At 46.1% G+C, this 19,491-nt stretch overlaps 6 protein-coding genes across 6 annotated transcripts; 5 read left to right on the top strand and 1 right to left on the bottom strand.

Annotated features, from left to right (window-relative positions):
- Positions 1 to 7,452: 7,452 nt before the first annotated feature.
- E1B28_002037 (uncharacterized protein) lies at positions 7,453 to 8,183 on the top strand (the record flags this gene model as incomplete). Its single annotated transcript, XM_043148020.1, has 4 exons — positions 7,453 to 7,466; positions 7,528 to 7,572; positions 7,627 to 7,840; positions 7,899 to 8,183. 4 exons carry the CDS (start codon positions 7,453 to 7,455, stop codon positions 8,181 to 8,183), a joined length of 558 nt encoding a protein of 185 aa, XP_043016734.1.
- Positions 8,184 to 8,450: 267 nt separating this feature from the next.
- E1B28_002036 (uncharacterized protein) lies at positions 8,451 to 8,787 on the top strand (the record flags this gene model as incomplete). Its single annotated transcript, XM_043148019.1, has 2 exons — positions 8,451 to 8,597; positions 8,656 to 8,787. 2 exons carry the CDS (start codon positions 8,451 to 8,453, stop codon positions 8,785 to 8,787), a joined length of 279 nt encoding a protein of 92 aa, XP_043016733.1.
- Positions 8,788 to 10,610: 1,823 nt separating this feature from the next.
- Positions 10,611 to 11,488, top strand: E1B28_002035 (uncharacterized protein; the record flags this gene model as incomplete). The annotated part of the gene is made up of 2 exons (XM_043148018.1): positions 10,611 to 10,802; positions 10,859 to 11,488. The coding sequence occupies 2 exons, from the start codon at positions 10,611 to 10,613 to the stop codon at positions 11,486 to 11,488; spliced, it is 822 nt and encodes a 273-aa protein (XP_043016732.1).
- A 479-nt stretch (positions 11,489 to 11,967) lies between these two features.
- E1B28_002034 (uncharacterized protein) lies at positions 11,968 to 14,434 on the bottom strand (the record flags this gene model as incomplete). The annotated part of the gene is made up of 12 exons (XM_043148017.1): positions 11,968 to 12,022; positions 12,077 to 12,715; positions 12,778 to 12,973; positions 13,038 to 13,298; positions 13,352 to 13,363; positions 13,414 to 13,457; positions 13,510 to 13,535; positions 13,588 to 13,687; positions 13,818 to 13,899; positions 13,961 to 14,090; positions 14,143 to 14,254; positions 14,312 to 14,434. The coding sequence occupies 11 exons, from the start codon at positions 14,432 to 14,434 to the stop codon at positions 12,083 to 12,085; spliced, it is 1,719 nt and encodes a 572-aa protein (XP_043016731.1). The 3' UTR covers positions 11,968 to 12,022; positions 12,077 to 12,082.
- A 1,704-nt stretch (positions 14,435 to 16,138) lies between these two features.
- Positions 16,139 to 17,038, top strand: E1B28_002033 (uncharacterized protein; the record flags this gene model as incomplete). Its single annotated transcript, XM_043148016.1, has 4 exons — positions 16,139 to 16,456; positions 16,500 to 16,532; positions 16,590 to 16,682; positions 16,742 to 17,038. 4 exons carry the CDS (start codon positions 16,139 to 16,141, stop codon positions 17,036 to 17,038), a joined length of 741 nt encoding a protein of 246 aa, XP_043016730.1.
- An 854-nt stretch (positions 17,039 to 17,892) lies between these two features.
- E1B28_002032 (uncharacterized protein) lies at positions 17,893 to 19,149 on the top strand (the record flags this gene model as incomplete). Its single annotated transcript, XM_043148015.1, has 1 exon — positions 17,893 to 19,149. One exon carries the CDS (start codon positions 17,893 to 17,895, stop codon positions 19,147 to 19,149), a length of 1,257 nt encoding a protein of 418 aa, XP_043016729.1.
- Between the last annotated feature and the right edge of the window lie 342 nt (positions 19,150 to 19,491).

Raw genomic sequence — 19,491 nt, 5'->3', positions numbered from 1 at the left:
ATCAGCCATATCTGGAGCAGAAAACACAAAAAAATCATCCATCTCCAGGCAATAAGCTAGTAATCAATGGGTACAAGGCCAGGCGAAAACTTTGTGAGTTTTGTGGAAGCAGCCCAAGGGATGAGGGGACTTCTGTACCCAAATCACATCCTTATGGGAAGGAAAGAAGCACCTTGAACCTTGAACTACAACCACAATGTTGGGTGAAGCAGGATACCGATCTCCAATTTCTAGGTGATTTTCTCCCCATGATGTTGTGTCCACTGAATCAAATTGAGGTAGGTTGAGGGTTTTGCCCTGGTAAATAAGAACAGGTTCAATGCTTGCAATGGGTGTGTTGTGGCTGCACTTTGAAGCTGATGGACTACACTTCATAAGGCTTCTATGATTTGAGGGAAATTATGTGGGATCTGCTTCACAAGAACTAAGGACTGAAATAACAAGGGAATACAGACCAGCTGAGGGTGGAAGAGGATCAGCTGACTTCAAGCTCACCAGGTCCAGGTTCATCACATCCACAACACATCTGCAAGAACCAGGCAGCATCCACACTTCCCATTTATCTCCCTTGCTCTATAGTAATGACAACTAAGCCAGGACTGAAGCTATACCTGTCCCATGTGCAAGAGGCCATAGGGAAGGTCCATACCAGCTGCTGGATAATCATACAGTGAGTCATGCTGCCTATACTAAGGACGCCTTGGGTAAGAAATATGACAATTGAAAAGAAAAGTTGAAAAGAATGTAACTGTCATGAACTGAACCAGGAGTAGTACCTACCGCTAACTTTTCCTCCTATATGGTCAACTGTGGTTGGACTCAGCGTACGATCAAGGGAGGTATCATGTGAAAATGGGTCGATTCATAGGAGAGTACTCCTAATCTTAGAGAAGGGGTCATTAGTATAGGAGTACAACCCTTTCTATTAGATAGATATATAAGGAGTACTTAGTGGTAGATAGTTCCCTAGAATTTGATCTCCTTTGTCCTTTGTCCTTAGTCCTCTGTCCTTTATCCTTCGTTGTCCTTACCTTTCACCTCTGCCCCATTCACTCTGTCGCTCTACATCGTCCAGGTCACCCTTGTTAAGGGACTCACCATCTAATTGGGGTCCGGACTCATCCTAGAGTCCCTTCTCTAGTGTTAGAGTACAGGATGGGGTACACATGGATTAGGTTACAGGTATGTGGTACACTACACTGGTGTATGTTGGGTACCGTCTATCGTATGCTCTCATTGTCATTGGAGTACTGGCTCATGAGGATATGGTCCTCATCGTAGGATGCTCTTATCACCGCAGATCTACTCTCATTATAGGAGTATGGTTCGTCGTACAGCTCACCACGTGGTTCACAGATATTCACGATACCAGACATCATCATTATTCATTCTCCTTGGTCACCAGCTCTTGTCATCCTCTATTGCCAATAGGCCCGTAGAATGGTCCACCAGCATTAGTCTGGAGTATGACCTCATAGTAGGTCGGAGTACCAGGGTTTGGTACCCCTCGGAGTACGCCCTATGTGGGTGTTGGGTTGTTTTAGGTGTATGCTATCCTCAGCATCAGGGCTTGAGGCCCAGCATATGCATAGGCGCTTCACCCTCCTGACAGTAACCATCAGAACAGGGTGATTTGAATGACAAAAAAATGTACCAGATTTGTGTCTTGGAGCATGGCGTCAGGTCTAGGTAAGCGGGAAAATCAACTTGACAAGCACGACAATAATGAATAGTTCCAGGCATACATATTTTAGAGTGACAGAGGTAAGTGACGGGTGAGTGAAGGTGAGTGATGGGGTGAGGGTGAGTGAAGGCAAGTGAAGGTGAGTGACGGGGTGAGTGAAGGCAAGTGAAGGTGAGTGACGGGTGAGTGAATGTGAGTGACAGGTCAGTGAATGTGAGTGACAGGTCAGTGAATGTGAGTGACAGGTCAGTGAAGTTCAGTGTCAGACTCGGTTCAGTGCATGTCAGGTCTAGTGAAGTTCAGTGAATGCGTCAAGTGATAACCTCAATGATGGGTCAGCTGGTGGCTGTGAAGAAGCACAGCTACATATAAATATCAACAAACAGATGATGCATGGTGCCCAACGCGTTGCGGCACCATCGTCTAAATTAGGAAGGCGTTCTCTACCAGTAGAGAATGCACAGCCACTTGCTCGATTAGGCAGGTGTTACATCACAACTGAACGTTCTACGCCAACTATCCAGCACTGAGCGCTGTTATTATTCCTTGTCACTCTCAAATTCACAGGAATTTTGGGGAAACTGAGGGTGAAAATCTTGAGAAGTGATGAATTAGAACCAAACTAGAACACACAGTGTGAGACTATTGCTGAGCATCAGTGGGTGAGATTTTTTGTTACATTCCGTTTTGCTTCCGTTGATGTTAGAACTGAGGATTTAAGTCGACGTAACGTTCAATGCGCATGCAATGGATATCTACAACTTCACAGCATGTACAAGGATCTACCCACAATAGTAGGATAACCAGTTATTACTAGCGCCCACAGTCAACACATCACCGATGCGTCTTCCTTGATGGGCAACTAGGTGGTGCAGCTGTCACCCCTAAGCTCTGGAAATTGGTAGGTACACTGGTCTATATATTCTCAATACATAGTGAGAAGCCCTCTGATTCAATTTTTGATTAACCTTTTTAATGGAAGGATTATTGAACACAGGTGACCTTCTCCTTATGACTTAGCCAGCTAGAAGGCACAGCTCTCACTTCTAAGCTCCCAAAATTGGTGAGTACACATGTTTATATATCTCAAATACACCATCAAAATTCTAATGGTTCAATTCTCATTTAGCCTTTTCAATGCCGAGGTTTTATATGACATGCCTAAAGATTCAACCTCCATTCTACATGTACAACAGATATAATATAGCCCCGACATCACACGAGAAGTTAGCAGTAGTAATGATGGGCTTTTGAGGATAGACAGTATGGTGGCCCTACTCCCGATATCATGACTGGACCTACAGGTTTGTCATTCCAGCAGTTCCTGCCTTCGTCTTTCATCTCTTTCTTACAAACTTGGCTCATGAAAATATTAGGGCGGCTCGTACGTCGTCTTCCTGCAAAGAAATGTTGTTTCATTTTCATCTAAAACTTGATCTAGAAGTGTGCGTGGGATGTACTAAGAGGGTACGATCAACAAGACAGTGGTGTGGTTGCCGAGGTCATTCCCAAAGTCGGACTGAAGCGCAACAGCAAAGTGTCCTGTTCTGCTCAGGCAGCCGTGGACGCTGACAAGTTTTGTACGTTTGAGTGATCCTCTCAAAAATGAAGATGATACAGATTTATGTGGTCGGAAGACCAGGGTCTTAGATCCCAAGGCAGAGACACGTCGATGTTCATCCCATTTTCGTTCCTGATTCCCAACGTAGACCTAAACCACCGATGATCTCCAAGCCTACGTTCCAGCATATGGAAGAGGATATTCACAGTGACTCAGATGAGAACAACGCAGAGGTCTTGAATGTCAGAGGTCTTGAATGTCAATCCAAAGGTACTCAAGGCTGAATGGAATGGGTATCCACAAGGCAACTTTACGGCACATTTCTCATGGGACGAATTCAACAACGAGCTGAACGGGCTGAAAGTCGACTGGGCATACACTTCCTATGGTACTCAGAAAGGCCGTATGTCTATTAGTGCCAATGATCCAGAACAAGGAAAGTGGACCTATCGAAAATGTCTCGGAAGCCTTCAGTGCAACAACCCCAACTGCCAGATTGTTCTTCGTCCATGAACTAAGGCCAGCACTCGAGAGGAACAAATAGGCGAGCGTTGCCAGTGCAATGAACGTAACAAAAATAATGGGCAAACAACGGAGTACCAGCTCTATCTAGTCCCTTGTCCGAATATTTCAAAGATTGTCAAGTGGAGGGATGGAGTTATTTACTGTAACAGGATCAGTCATAACCACGAGGCATTTTATCTCAAGAAACGACTCTCACCTCTTGAACAGAAGCGCACCGACACACTCTTAAGTGCCAACCCGACAGCTACCCCCGCTTCCTTACGTTCCGGAAACACTGTCAGTGGGGAATCTCTCCTTGATATCAGCACCCGTTTTATTACAGAGGATGTCACTCGAAATGAAGTTCGCAAGGCTAGAGGTCCCAAACTGGCCTCTGGTGATGACTTTATTGTTCGGTTCTCAGCCCTTCAACAAAATCACCCCAATTATGTGGTTGCAACTCATCTCCTCAATGGAATTGTTGTGATTTCATGCCAGACACAGTGGATGGCTGAACGGTTTATCCAGTCAAATAGTGCGATTGAGGGGTTTTCGGGGGCAGTGATGGACGCTGCTCATGGCTGGTTTGCTGTAGCGACATCATTACTTGTGACAACGTCTGTTTTTAGCCCTTCAATGCAGCGCTGGGTTCCAGCTCTCTACTCATATAGCAATGGTGCAACTGCTATTCACTATGAGTATCATTTTCTTGCCCTTATGAGGTCAGCGCGCAGTACAAGAGCAAATCTTGGAGGAATTATTCAAGATACAGATTTTGATGGGGTAAGCCGGAAATATTATCTATTCAGAATGCAGTTCACAGGATCTGATACTGCCTCTAGACAGTAGACTACAGCCAAGCTCAGAGTTTAGGATTTTCAAATGCATTTGTACGCTTTTGGATAGAGGATCCCAACAATGTCCGCACAGAAGAACAGCTACATACAGCTGCAGCCATGCGATTACGTGGATGTGCCTATCACTTCCGTAGTCAGGTTACATGTGTCAAGCATATCTTGGCCATTGTTCCCCAGGATAATCGAAAATCTTCAAAAAACTCATGTATCGTTTACTGGAAGCACAATCATATGAAGACTTCAGATGTCGTTCTAATGCCCTCTGCTACTGGTTTGCTGGGGCTAAACCATGGGCTGAATGGTGGACCCGCCCTGAAGTTGCGCAAATGCTTATTTTAGGCACACCAAAGGCTGTTGACTCATGTACAGCACTCCATGACTCAACCAATCCTCAAGAAGCAGCTCACTTCAGCATGTACTCTTGACGAGGGAAGAACCACGAGCTTATCACCGGACTTGAAAAATGCTATGCTATAGCAAAGGAGCATGAGAAGACTTGGGACGGTGTGAAGAGTATGTAATTTCACCTTATAGGGCTGGTCAACCATTAAACTCACATCAAATTAGATGGGATACCTTTGTATTATGGAAAATCACCATTGCAGCGGCGACAAAAGCTGAAGGAGAAGATTAAACGTACCAAACACAGTCTAACCTCAGCTACAATTCGCAAGCAGACAAGGATTAATAGAGAGAAAGCTCGTTCACATCGTCCACCCGACACAATTGATGCCCTTATTCATAAATGACATAAATCAGGGAGCAAGAAATCACCACTTCAACATACATCCATCCCCTCCATCTTACGACGTTCTGCTAAATTTGACTCCGAACATAATAAGTCAGACTCGGATTACAATACAGCAGAGTCATCTCCACTTCCACCTAAATCTCCACCTCCATCTAAAACTGTAACATTTGCTGAGCCTATACCACATTCCGTGGAGACAAAATCTCACCCTTACTCTCGTGACACATCCGTTCACTGGGCCAATGCCACTATCATTTCTACATCCTATCAGATGGAGACTGATAGTCTTACGGGCGACTTGCAGCTGCTTGTCAGCTCAGCCACCAAACAGCTAGTTGGATATGCATGGAAAGCAAACTCATGTTGGTTGGATTCATGCCTAGAATTACTTTTTTGGGCAGAAACATGGAGCTGGAACAGCTTCTCTGGGATTTTTACTCCTTATGAAGAGAGTTGTGATCTGCCATCCCCTTTTGCCCCAATTTTTTCATGCCTTGACCAACGACAACGGCTCCTTTTATCAAATCGAGCTCCAGATGACATTTCTGCTACCCTGTTAGAGCAGAAAGTCAGACTACGGAAGCACATCATTGCCAGTAAATGGATGACAACCCAATCGGAAACTGCTTTTGAGAACGACACAGGCTGGCTTACACAGGCAGTTATATTATCATGGAAGACATTAATCGGAGTCCAGCTCAGTAACCACTTTGGCCTTAATACCATTTCTTTCAAATGGTGTACTGGCCCAGACCTTTCAGTTCTCGACAATATGGACCAAACAGATGGTGTTTGTTTTGCACATGGACAGATTCATTCTGTTGACCGTACCCATCCATTCCTCCTCCTTCCTCCATCTGATTATGAGCTGTGTAATGGAAACTTTGAACCATACCTTCAACAGCGCACAACCGGATTTATTACCCATGGCAGACAGAAAGGGACAATGTCATGTTGGCGGGCCCGTGAAGGGACTACTTGGTGCCAGGGGATTGCTACTACAGCAAATATCATTGTTTCACTCCCTAACACACTAATCGTTCAGGTCAAATGGGACAACATGGAGAACGAGTGGGCATTTCCACACGTTGTTCGTCCAGTTGCTGGTAGGGAGGCACATGACATAGGCCTTGAATATGATATTATCGGTTGCACTTTTTTTAACGGTGGACATTTCACGTCTTGATACGTCGCCACCATGGACACACCTAAATGGGCCAAGGGAGTCTTTTTTTATGATGGGATGGGGATGAATGGTGGATCTCCAGGATATGGTGTCAAGGAATCGGGTGGTATTGTGAACAACCTTGGTGGCTGGAACATTTCTATGCCAACAAATTACAAGGTGTATCAAACAACAACCGTTATCTACAAACTTCGGAGCGGAATCAAGGCTCAGCACTGGTTTTGGAGTCATCAGGGAGAGCTTTTGAAATCAGAGTTAGGTGTCATACTTAACTCTACCTATCAGGAGGAAGCAGACTTGCAACCCATACTGGAGTGACCTGGCTATTCACTTTTTCCATCAAAGGAGATGACTTGGCTGACTGAGTCTTCATGAAACCACATCCATTTTCAAGAATATATTCACAACAAACCAACAGTTACACCTCTGGCTCCCCATTCACGGGAAAATCCAGTTATCATGGTTGATGACATGCAAGGAGAATCGACGAATGAAGTTGAATCTGGTATAGTGATAAACTTCATGGTGTTTGTTTGACTGACATTAAATTGAACAGAAAAAACTGACTCAGTCGATGATTTCTTGTTCGAGTCCTTAGGTCCTTGGACCAAAAGAGCGTCCCATGTACCATCACTTTCAAAATCCACATCACCAGAATCGGAGTGTTCATCAATAACACCCACCAATATATCACTGCCAGCTACTCCGTTGCCTTTCAGGTGCCGATGTGGTGAGGTGGGAGGTGGAAACCACCAACACATTGTCCAGGATGCTGTTCAGTGTGATTCATGTCAGAAATACTCACATGTTGCCTGTCAACTGGAGGGTAAGTATAACTCAATGTCATTAACAGAAGATTTCATTTGTCATGAATGTTCCAATGACGATGGCTGGGCAGAACTTAACTCAATGAAGAAAGCGAGGTGAGTGACTGTCACTTCCTGAAATTGAATACCTTGTACTCAATTGTCAAATAAATTACAGAAAATATGACCTTGAGCTTCTTAAAGGGGTTCAGGATCGACTTAGGTCTGCTCTGCACACATATACTCCCACCTTTTCCAGCCACTGACATTAACCCAGACCCGGTCAGATAGTATTAGTCGCAGATGGTCTATTCAGATACCCTGCCCGACTGTTACATCCTCGTTCAAAATCCCAGTGGACTGTAAAATGGTATCCTCATAATCAAGTTGGTGAAGGAGCTAAGCACACTCCTGGTGCTTATGACGTTGTTTCAACGGCGCACATTGTCGACGCTTTGTATGGAGATGTTGTTGGTCGAAGGGGTATACAGGTGAGTGATAAATTTATAATGTGTTGTGCTGAATATTACTCTAACTTGCCATTTTTAGCTCAGAAGGTTTATTACAATGTCTGAACTGCAAGAGACAGATGCTGAGAGGCAGTTAATTATTGAAGATCCGACAAAATCACTGCCATACACACCAGAGATCCATACTGTTCTTAGCCCACATCGAAACCGATTCATCAACCTTATTTTCAAATGCTCACAAGTCGAAGTTGACACATTCCCCACCATTCAGTATATGCGTTGCTCTCGAGTAACCGTTGTGCCGTACACAGGCGGCTTCCCCATTGAGACTTCGGTCTCATTTCATCAACTGGCTACAGTGTAATATTCCTGGAATAGAAAAGAAACTGGCTACATGGATTGTGGATGGAGTCCTCCAAGATGCATTGATGATTTATATTGAATATTGAGACAGAGCCGAGTTTGAATCACAGGAGGATTGCCCTACAAATGAATCGGAAAGGAAGGAATACATCGACAGAAAGCATGGGAGAGACTTGTGGCATATACGGGAGCAGATGAAAATGGGAACTGGGGAAAGAGAAAGGCAGTCGACATTGACTGCGAATCATTAGGGTTGCTGGAAAGGAAAATGTTTGATGGATCAACCAATGCCGGACATGCTGGTAACTGCCAGTGGGGATTGGATATTGGGATCCATCAAGACAACTGGTCTCCATATATTCATTTTAGATTTGGAGACGAAGATCACACTTGTGATGATGACGAGGAGCTCAAGGTGAATTTCATAGAGCAATCATGCAGAGATAATAAATAACCTTGACTTGATATTATAGACAGGGCAACGGTTTGAAACGGATCCGTATACAATTAGGTGGAAGCAGGAGGAAAAGCAACAGAAGGAAGAAGAGGCAAAGAAATACCTTGGACAACCTCAAATAAAACCAAGACGAATATTAAAAATTTAAGAGTTTAGTGTTAGCGACAACAATGATATTTATTTGCTATTGTTACAGCGTGCTCAGCGGGCAATCCGGCTTGTACACCCTATCAGACCATATGGCGCAGACCTTCTAGTCTGCATTACAGTTATAGCATAATAGTACTAGAAGTCAGTGACAGATTAGTAGGCAACTGGTACTAAGCAGGGAGTAAGTGACGGTTGAATGAAGGTAAGTGACCAGTAAGTGAAGGTTAGCGGCAAGTAAGTGAACAGCAAGTGACAAGTAAGTAACATTAAGTGACGTGAGTGAAGGGTGAGTGACAGGTAAGCGAAGGGTGAGCGATGGGTGAGTGACGAGTGAGTGAAGGGTGAGTGAAGGGTGAGTGATGAGTGAGTGACAGGCAAGTGAAGGTAAGTGACAAGTGAGTGACAGGTAAGTGAATGTTAGTGGTGGGTAAGTGACAGTAAGTGTCAGGTACACGGCAGGTAAGTGATGGTAAGTGAGAGGTACGTGACGGTAAGTGACTAGCAGGAGACTGGTAAACGACAAATAATTATCACAGACTAAGCCAGAGTAGGATTCTAATTCTGGTGCGGGTTTGCTCGGAAACTGTCACTTGTGAGCACTCTTTTGTGAGAGGTCTTGAGAGAAGATGGGTGAACATTCCTCTGGTTGTAAGTGATTTCATCGTACAGTCCTCTGGAATTTTTTTGTACCCTATTACATTGATTAAAACTAGGTACATGGATTTGGTGGCAGAGTCAAGCGGTCAGTGACAGTGCACTTCAGTGACGTGCGGAGCCTTGTGGCAGTGAAGTTCAGTGACCCACGATTGGGTGGCAGTGAATTCGAGTGACAGGTAAGTGAAAAGTGAGTGAAAAGTGAGTGATCGCTCAGTGAAATACATGCGGTCACTTACTGTCACTCAACCTGTCACTCGAATTTATTGTGGCCCAATAGTTCCACAGATGGAAGGGTTGAATCCAGTACCCACTGTGTAAGTCTCCACTAGCACTAGTCTCTTCTACAACCATCATTCACCCGCAATCAGTGCTTTCTTAAAGTGAGAGATCTGCTATTTCATGTCACACAACTTGAAATTTGCTGACAGGCTTTCAGCAGTACTCTATGGATTTACTTCGAATACCACATAAAAGCTTCAACTCAAACCCTTCAGCTTCTCAAGACCTTCAAATACTTTCCGCGTTCGAATGGTGCTCACAACAAACCGCTCCTCTCTGTTTTCAATAGTAACACAAACTGTATCGGTAGCTCATTCCCAAATTCTACATATTCAAATATGGGAGATATGTGTTAAGGACATGTGGAATGAACCGGAACCAAGCGGAACTGAGAGAGAAAGGATAAGATAGAGAGTGTGTTAGAGAGTGAAAAGGAGAATGATGGAGTCTTGACAGTAGCCGAAGTTATTGGACAACAGCTCCCTGAGTTGAGCTGCCTTAGACTGGGTCACTGGGAAACCAGAGTCGAGTTTAATTCTGAGGGATGTATCTACTAAGTCGTACATCTTATATAAGATAGGAAAGTCTAAGGTCCAAGTCAGATCCAATAGTTGGATCCACAGTGCGACAGTCGACTCCCAAGCCAATAGACTAGGCTAAATGGAAAGTATGGGTAAGTGGAGTAGTAAGAATGGAATGAATGTGATTGTGACCAGTCGGTCCAAATCGGTCCAGCACGTATGTAACAATATGATAATCAAGGGATTATCTTCTCTTGTGGACAAACGAGCTTCAATTGGGGACCCACCCACTCTAGGCTTGTTGAGTGTCTGCTGCTCTTTATTCAGAGTTTTTTATTCATCCTTCGTTGGTAGCCCGCAAGACATGGTATACTACTCCGCAACCATTCAACGGGAAGAGCAACAGTCGGATCACGTTTTAGACCTCGCCTCACATGCAAGACCAGGATATCCAACAGGTGATCCATTCCTTGTACGCGGGATTTCAACTGCATACTGGAAAAGTCACCTCAACTCCACAAACCAAGATTCTGTTCAGAAGCTCATACAGACGCAGGTGTGTAATATACTATGCTGTTCCACATCCATCGACAGACTTCTTATTCCCTCCAGTACGACGCTCTACTCAAGAGCGCCACAATCAACGGCACGAACATCTACGGGGGATCCTGGGTCGGACCGCCGTCACGGAATCTCGACGTTTTGAACCAAACCTTCGCCGCTATGCTTTTAATCAACACCATCCGTATTCCTCCCGTCGTCAACATCTCAAATCCAACGCCTCCATCATCAAAAAAGATTGGGAAGATAGTAGGAGGCGTACTCGGAGGATTGGCGTTCGTCGCAATCTTGTTGGTTTCGATATTCGTATTTCTCCGCAAACGGAAAATCGGGGAATCTGATTCCCACCATGAAGTCCCTGCTGAATACCTTCCATCTCCATTTGTGCTACCAACGGTGGTGAGGGAAATGGAAGGGGAAGGAACTTTCCCGTCGAGAGTCGTCAAATCCCATCCAAACGCTGGTCGGGGCGAACCTGTAGCGAACCCCGGGGGCGAAGTGAATGTTGCACCATCAATAGTCGGCTCTGAGTCTCCCATCAATGATCCGGACTCGGGACTTCACGCTGTTCCGACGGCTGAGCTGGTCAGAGTTCTGAACGCTCGTTTACGGCACCATTCTTCCGGGGGGACATCAGATATCATGCCGCCTGCATATCCAGGAAGTCAGGCTACTGGTTAAAAAGGTGTGCGGATGGGAGAGGCCGTCCGTACCCAGTTTCGGCCGTTCTCCACACCCACCCTTATATTTTTCTCGTATTTCCTCGTTGTCTTCATCTTCTCTTCCCGAATGCTGCTAGCTTTCGAGGTGTTTCTGTCTTACTCAGGTTCTACCTCTACCTACCAACGTCGCCGACTGCCAACTTACGAATCAATTTATTATTGTTATTGCGTAACTTAGCTCAGAAATGTTAAAGTCAAATGCTGGAGCTCTTGGTCGCGGGTACCGGTGTATTTACCAGTATGATCTATCACGTCACGCTAACTACATGACTTCAAGTTCCAGTTCAGTCGGTGTTTTAATGAGGATGGTACGGTCTCACTAGGATCCTGTACAATATTAATAGTATCTTCCACCGAGGCTGAGCGGCAAAACTACGACTGGATAGGTAGATGGAGAATGGGGTATCGTTTTTCACATATATACTACTAAGAACATCCCGAGAAAATAGCAGATGCAAAACTGATTTATTACAAGTTAGGTTTATAAAGAGCTCTGCGTATGAAGTAAAACCAAACTGCCTTGATATTGAGTACTTGAATTACTAACCTGGCTTCACTCATACGCAGGCGGCATTTCGGCGTTGAACGATTCGATCCGTAAACGCGTGTTCAGGATTTGAGACATCTCTGCCGTCGACATGTCTTGATATCTGACCTGGGTATCTTCATTAAGAGGTACATCGCGGCTCGGGTCCCCTTCGGCAGTCGCTGTAGGCTCTTGTATGGAGTTCGAACGACTTTTTACTCTCAACGCCGATTGAGATATCGGAGATGTACTATCGTTTTCGATTCCGTCTTCGATTCCGTTTCCGTTTTCGCTCGACTCTGATATCGATGGAGAAGGCAAAGACATTGATGGTTCTTGGCCCTCCCGATTTCGACGTCTTCTACGACGAATAAGAAGCACCACCACCCCTAAAAGAATCGCAACGAATGATACGCCTCCGACGACCCCTCCTATTATTGCGCCAATTTTATTCGGGTGTGTTGACTTGGGCGGCCTTGGGAGATTGGACGATGTATAATTTCCACCAGAGCTTATGTCATTCGCAAGACTGATAGCCTGAACAAGGACCATCGCACCGTATGTTTGGTTTCTGAAGCTGAACTTTCGATCGGGTGGCCCGATCCACGAGCCTCCGTACAAGTTTCCCGGGAGCCTTGCGTTACTGAGCAGGGCTTCATACTACTCCAACATGAATAAGATTTTAGTGACTATAAGAACGGGGGGAAAATGCATTGACATACCTGGACATTCAGAAATCCTTTGATATAATCAGTCATTCCCGAGTCGATGCGTTTTCTCCTGTATGCCGTCGCTAGCCCGCGGACAAGGTATGGGTCACCCGTCGGATAGTGCGTTTCTTTTACTTCATTGTCCAGAATTCCGTCTGGTCGTTGACCCTGTCGTTGGAGAGTAGAGGAATTGACTGTTTGCTGAAGGCTATTGACAAAGGAAGATGATTAGAGGGATATCAGCCCGGAGATTATCGGATCGGCAACTCAACAGGCTTTCAGTTGGTGTATCGTTCTGTATAGACCCAAGAATTGACAGACCCTCAATGAGATCTCCAGTAATTGGATACCAATGCGGTAAAAGGTTGCTATGACAAGGATGATCGCTATCGTCCAAAGCAAAGATCATTCTCTGATCGTCAACGCCATCCGAACTCGGGAAGTAGGCGAAATTTCGGAGAAACTGAAGGGTTTGCGTTGCGGCTTCAATATAAGTCGCATTTGAAGTCACTTCAGCCAGTAGCGTTGACAGGCTTTGAACAATCAGAATGTTATTGTAGGTCGTCTCACAAAGTATGCTTCTCACATGAGGAAAGCTCTGTCAGAGTGTGAGTAACTGGCTTATGGTTGGGTGAATAAGTGGCCTACGAGGTAGATGCAGCCTCAAGTTCTCCGTCCTTGGGATCGGGGGTCTGTACGATGTCAGTTGAGGCCAGAATCCGCAAGATTGTCATGGGAACCTACTGTAAAAACTCCGCCGACTAGAGTCTCTGCACACGTAAAGATCAGATATCTTTCGGTAAAAAAAGTAAACGTGCTCACTTCCATCGCATGTGCTCCGAAGAGACAACGATTTCGTTGCAATTCTCTTCGACCTGATATCGTCATCGGAGATGCAGTGTGCTCTGCCAAAATCCCATAACTGTTGCGCAGTTGTAAGAAATTGGCTATCCTGATAGGCAGTATATGCCCTGCTGGCTGCGTATCCATATGCCCTCCATAGCGCAATTTTAGTAAACAACCCTGTTCAGGAAAATGACTACAGGACTCACATATAGTCGAATAACTGTTATCAATAAACAGATGGCTAAATCATCAGCTCTCGGGTCTTGGATCGTAAGAAAGAACCTGACACTATATAATGAAATTGATCCAGGTTAGTGTAAACCATGGGGGTTGCGATACGAGTGCGTACAAGTAGGATGAGGATACGATTTCTGCCGTCGCTCGTGGGATTTGAACCTTCAGAAGGTCCCGATAAGTTGTGTTGTGGGTTATGATGTCGAATTCTGCCAATTGAGAGAAAAGAAGCGGGGTGGTTTCGTCTTGATAACAGATTTGAGGTGAATATTTAGGCAACGAAACGGCAATCCTCACAGATATCCCCGACGGCCAATGTTCCGCTTGCGTCTGTTGATCCCCCATTTACACCTACATCCAAAGCAGCTCTTGCGAGGGACACTCGTTCTTCGTACGGACGTTCGTCGGACTACTCTGACGGGTCAGTTCTGCTGTGTTCTCAGGTAAGATTAGAGCCGAACCCTACCTTACCAGGCGTTGTTGAAGGTAGAGAGGTTGACTGTGTGGGAGAAGCGGAAGTGGCGACTTCGAGGCATACCAAAAGGAAGGAAAAGAGAGAAAGGGAGTCGGCTGTGAAGGCAAACATCATTTGGGAGGGTAATGGGATGCCAGTCCGAGAGAAAGAACGCCTTGACAATCGAATAAAGGTATATATCTAGTAGGGAGGGGCAGAATAGGTCCCGTCGAGAGCCATCATGAGGTGATTCCTTGACTCGTGGGAAACGACAAGCCAGAATGAATGACAGTCAGGGTTATGAGGCTACGTTGGTGGAAACGACGACGTTGAATTATGCTCAAAGTGTATATCTGGACCAGAAAAGGATGTCCGAGCTCCCACCCTTAGAGTGACCGAATCAGCCGGCTTGTCCAGCGTGCGGTCAACGGTGGCGGCCATCTTACCTCATTGTGACAACCACTCTGTGAGAACTACGGTCAAAAGGCGATACAGATAGATCATATACACTGATATCAGACTTACTGGCAGCTCTATGATATCAAACGGCGACTATCATGATGAAAAAGACAGAGGCGCTGAAGCTTCGAGAAATGTTATCAGTACAATGGAAGTAGTCAGGAGTGGGTGAGTCACGCACCTTCTGGAAAATCTGAAGAGCAGCGCCACTTCATGATGAGATATGTGTTTTCGATGGACGAGAGACAGAAGGGGGTCAGAAGTGTAAAGGGAAAGGGTTTGCCAGAGCGACACAGATAGATCGTATACACTAATATCAGACTTACTGGCAGCTCTAATATGATATCAAACGGCGACTATCATGATGGAAAAGACAGCAACACTCAGGCTGAAGCTTCGAGAAATGTTATCAGTACAATGGAAGGTAGTCAGGAGTGGGTGAGTCAAGCACCTTACAGTCTATAAGAAAATGGGAAGAGCGGAGCCACTTCATGATGGTAAAAAATCAACGAAGTGCGCGCGCGGTCGAGCGCTCACTCAAATGCTGAAACCAAACAGCACCAAATTCTTGACCACGAATCCCGTTCTGAATCCCGTTCTAACTACCATCATCTATTCAGTGTTATAATCATCGCAACAGTATCTCTGGCGACAGCATTCGGGCGCTCAGAATTCAGATTTATTACTGGACATAGGCCTGCCGTATGGATTCGGTCGTAGGTTTGAGGTGAGTAATCCACCAATTTCTCCTGTGGAAGCTCATCTCGATTCTCGTCCATTCAGAGGATAGATTTACGCAATCTTCACGGCCCCGACCTCAAATGTAGGATGTGCATAATCCAAACTGGTTCATTACTAGCTGAAGCTTCGAGACGAGAAATCATAGAAATGGCGCGTACAATTTCACCGCAACTACGACACTCTTACTCAAAGATGAAATGACGACTCAGACTGGCACCCGTTCATCCAGCCAGGACCAGACTCTCCGCTTCGTTCGTTATTCGGACTTGAATCACACCACATACTTTAGCCTCTGGGCCCCTCATATGGCCGTGTGTTTTCGTTTTTCGGCCATGGATTGTGGCGGTTCGGAGGAATACAGTCACTTTTGACACCCACGAGCTGTGAAATTTGATCATTTTATAGCATCTGTCAGTGGATGAACCCCAACTGCACGGGGATTGAACAGGTAGCTGTGACGACCAGGGCTTTCGATTTTGAGGGCTTTAGGGTCCGCATTCCTCACCGGTGTTCTACAATATAAGAACCTCAACTTTAGTTCGAGTGTCAAGTTCCTTGGAACGGACTTTAACCAGAATTTTTGAGGAGCCCGCTGGGGTTATTCGGCCCAACACGATTCGTTAATCCAGTTCCAAAGTAATGTCGGTGGGTATGTCGCGTTTCTCTTCCAACGCTCACGAAATCGAAAACCATTGGCGCAATCTTCACGATATCTTTCAAATCGCTGTCACTCAAGTCGAGACCGTCTCTGAGGCCACTGTTTTGGTGGCGAAGCACCCCTCATCCGGGGGACAAAACGAGGCCAGGAAGGCCTCTACTGAACCTTCTTTCGGAGCTATGGGTGATGATAATTCGATATTCGACGGGTATTTTGGGTGTGGACATGGAGAGAATTCGGTTCAGGATCGGGCTAGCGCTTCAAACTCTGTTTTCACAGCTGGTATATCGCTATCTCTAGTACGCTTTTCCCTGAATGCGTTACTGAGGTGGACGGTAGTAGATCCCACAACGAAAAACGACGACGACGATGATGGTGAGTGAGACGGTGTTTGTTACGTCTACAACTACGACGGTGTCGTCTTTGTCTTAGGAGGAGAAGTGTGTGGATGCGGAAGAGCTAGGGAAACAGGACGGTGGGACGGTTATTCCAGGTGTAGTGTTTCTGTGTTTGGAGGGATTGAAGGTAAGCGTTTGTTTGCATCAAGTTTGCATCCTCTTATGCTATTATGCGTATTGTTTCAGATAACCATTCCTGAATCCACTTGCCACTCACTGTTCTCCTGGCAGATGCCTCAACTTGAAAACCTGTTGGTATCGCGTATGACACTTGATTCGCCCGCTCCGATCGTTTCGTTAGATGGAGTGTTCCATTTATTCTTCAAGGTCCATGGCAAGAAGTTTGTTCAACTCGAGCTGTCATCAACATCTCAAGGCGAAGATGGGTTTTTGTTGAAGGAGTTGTGCCCAAATCTGAGGAGTTTTGTCAAGGATGGAAAGCCTTACTCGAGTACCTACCATCTACTTAATTACTATATCTAATGTCTACAGCTTTCAGTGACTCAACCACCATGTGCCCCACAGCGCAACCGAATGTTTCCTTCACACTGCTATGTCCTCAAATTACACTGCCATCTCCCCCCCACCTACCACCCCCTTTCTCTGATATCTGAATATCCTCTACACACCACATCTTGTATACGAGACTTGAACAAAGACAGTGGATGAGGGGTTGGATCATGTGTGAGGTCGTAGTTGTATTACATGAAACCCTTGTAGTTAAAAGAGATTCTATCTCAGTCCACACTGACCCACTACTATGCATTACTCCCAAGCAGACTTTGATAAGTAGGTGGCAATGACTTGCTTTCAAAACGCTCATTCAAGATCCTAACCATATGTGCTGTTGTCATCACTCGGAATCTGGAATCAAAGTTGTCCCCATCATGGCTGGTAGCTTCTTCTCCTACTCCTGGTTCATCCACCATGCTCTGGCCCTGTATTGAGTTCCCTGAATCTACCAGTTGTAGTAGGGGGATATGGCCTTAGGCCCGCCCTCAAGTAGTCACCTGACCTTGGTTGATAGTGTTCTCGGCTGTCCGTAGCGTAGATCATCATCATCTTGCACTTTGCCTCTGGCATAGCGATAGCCAGCCCGCTACCCCGCTCCATCTGGTGACGAGAGCGCGTTCGACCTACGTTTGGAGTTTTCTCCGAGCCTGGTAACTTCATCGCCTCTCTACACAGCTCGCCTCCAGATCTTTATTCTCGTTCTCGTTCTCGTTCGCTTCCCTGCCCCTGTCCTCGTCTCGTCCACGACGCAGTTCACATCGCACTAGTACTCGCATACAGCACTTGCCCCACTTCCCCGACCTAGAAGCAATACAATTCGCACTATGAACGACCTCGAACCGTTTGATGGAAATTTGGATGAAGAAGAGTGGATGGAAAGATTCGAGATGTTGACCAAAGGAAAGAGGCCACATACGAAGGTGCTGTTGTTTCAGAAGAAGCTGGAGGGTTATGGCATTGTTTGGTGGCTCGATCTTCCAGAATCCGTTCGCTCACATTGGCCAGGTATACGAACATTATTCCTCAGCTTCTTCCACGGCGACATTCATATGCGGAAAGAAGCCTACGAAAAAGAGAAGATCATACAAGCAAAACTTGCACCACCACCATTTTCAGATTCCGACCCCTCCCATGATCATCCTATCTATCAGACTATTGCTGATATGTTCGAGCATGACCTTGACACCGCTAGAAGGGCCGCATACTTAACTTATGCTCAACTTGATGACGAAGACAACCAGAAGTTGTTTTTTCGTGTCCTTTGGGATCTTGCGATGAACTTAGGGGAGGCTAGTTTGCGCCGTGCAGGAATGGACGCCGAGACCGCGTCGAAAAAGTTCAATGAAGGATTTGAGGCAGGAAGGAAACTCGGCTTGGAAGCTGGACTTGCTTTGGGCCTGGAGGAAGGATGGGAAAAAGGCTTAGATGCAGCACGAAGGAGTATGGGTGCAGCAGAGCACAACGAAATCGCCGTCGACACCGCTGACCTTTCCAAACCACCACCATCATACATCTCAACTCCAACTCAGACGTCAGTCGTGATCACTCACACATCAACATCCATCCAGACCATCGACGAAGAAGTACATCAAGCTTCATTATCCGCACAACCCTCTACAGAACCTGCTATTCTAACTACGTCATCGTCGAAACGTTTGAACTGGGCTGACGATGCAGAAAGCATCCCGAACGCTACCCTCATACCGTGTTCCAAGAAGCCTTTCATCCCCCGAGACCTTACAGTTCTACGTTCAAAATCTGCTCATCCCTTCAGTTCCCTGCGGCGGCGAAATTACCGTTCCATGAGACCTCACACCCGTTCTTCCGATCATCGTTCCATTATTCCGCTTCGTACCCGTTCCACACCTAACCGACCCGCCACCTCTGCACCATTCATCTCACGTAGTCATCCCTCAGGTATTGGACCAGGCAAGCCTGTATACAGCAATCACACCTACGCTGGTCATCGTTTAGCTCCAAGAACTCAGTCGTCATTGCCTCCATTGGACTGGGATAGAGATCCCCGTTTGGTTCGTTTGGGTAGAATACTAGGAGAGTTAGGTTGGGTTAGCCTGCCGTAGTACAATTTTTTCTCTTCTTTCCTCTCTTGTTGCTAGGCGCACGACGAGGACGCCGTGCATTTTTTAAGGGGGGCACATGTAGTAGGGGGATATGGCCTTAGGCCCGCCCTCAAGTAGTCACCTGACCTTGGTTGATAGTGTTCTCGGCTGTCCGTAGCGTAGATCATCATCATCTTGCACTTTGCCTCTGGCAGTGTTGCTCGGACAATGTGTCCCAGCTACTTTTTTGTGTCCCGTGTGTAGCCTAGCCGACACATCAGTGGCGGACACCCTTGTGACCGGTGTAGCGGACGCAGGAAAAGCGGTGGCCCGCTCTCGGTCCGCCTGGTCCGCCTGCCTGAA

This window comes from Marasmius oreades, chromosome 1 (genome assembly GCF_018924745.1).
Source record: "Marasmius oreades isolate 03SP1 chromosome 1, whole genome shotgun sequence".
NCBI lineage: Eukaryota > Fungi > Basidiomycota > Agaricomycetes > Agaricales > Marasmiaceae > Marasmius > Marasmius oreades.
The sequence above is the reverse complement of the archived record's forward strand: the minus strand, read 5'-3'. Positions and strand labels throughout refer to the sequence as shown.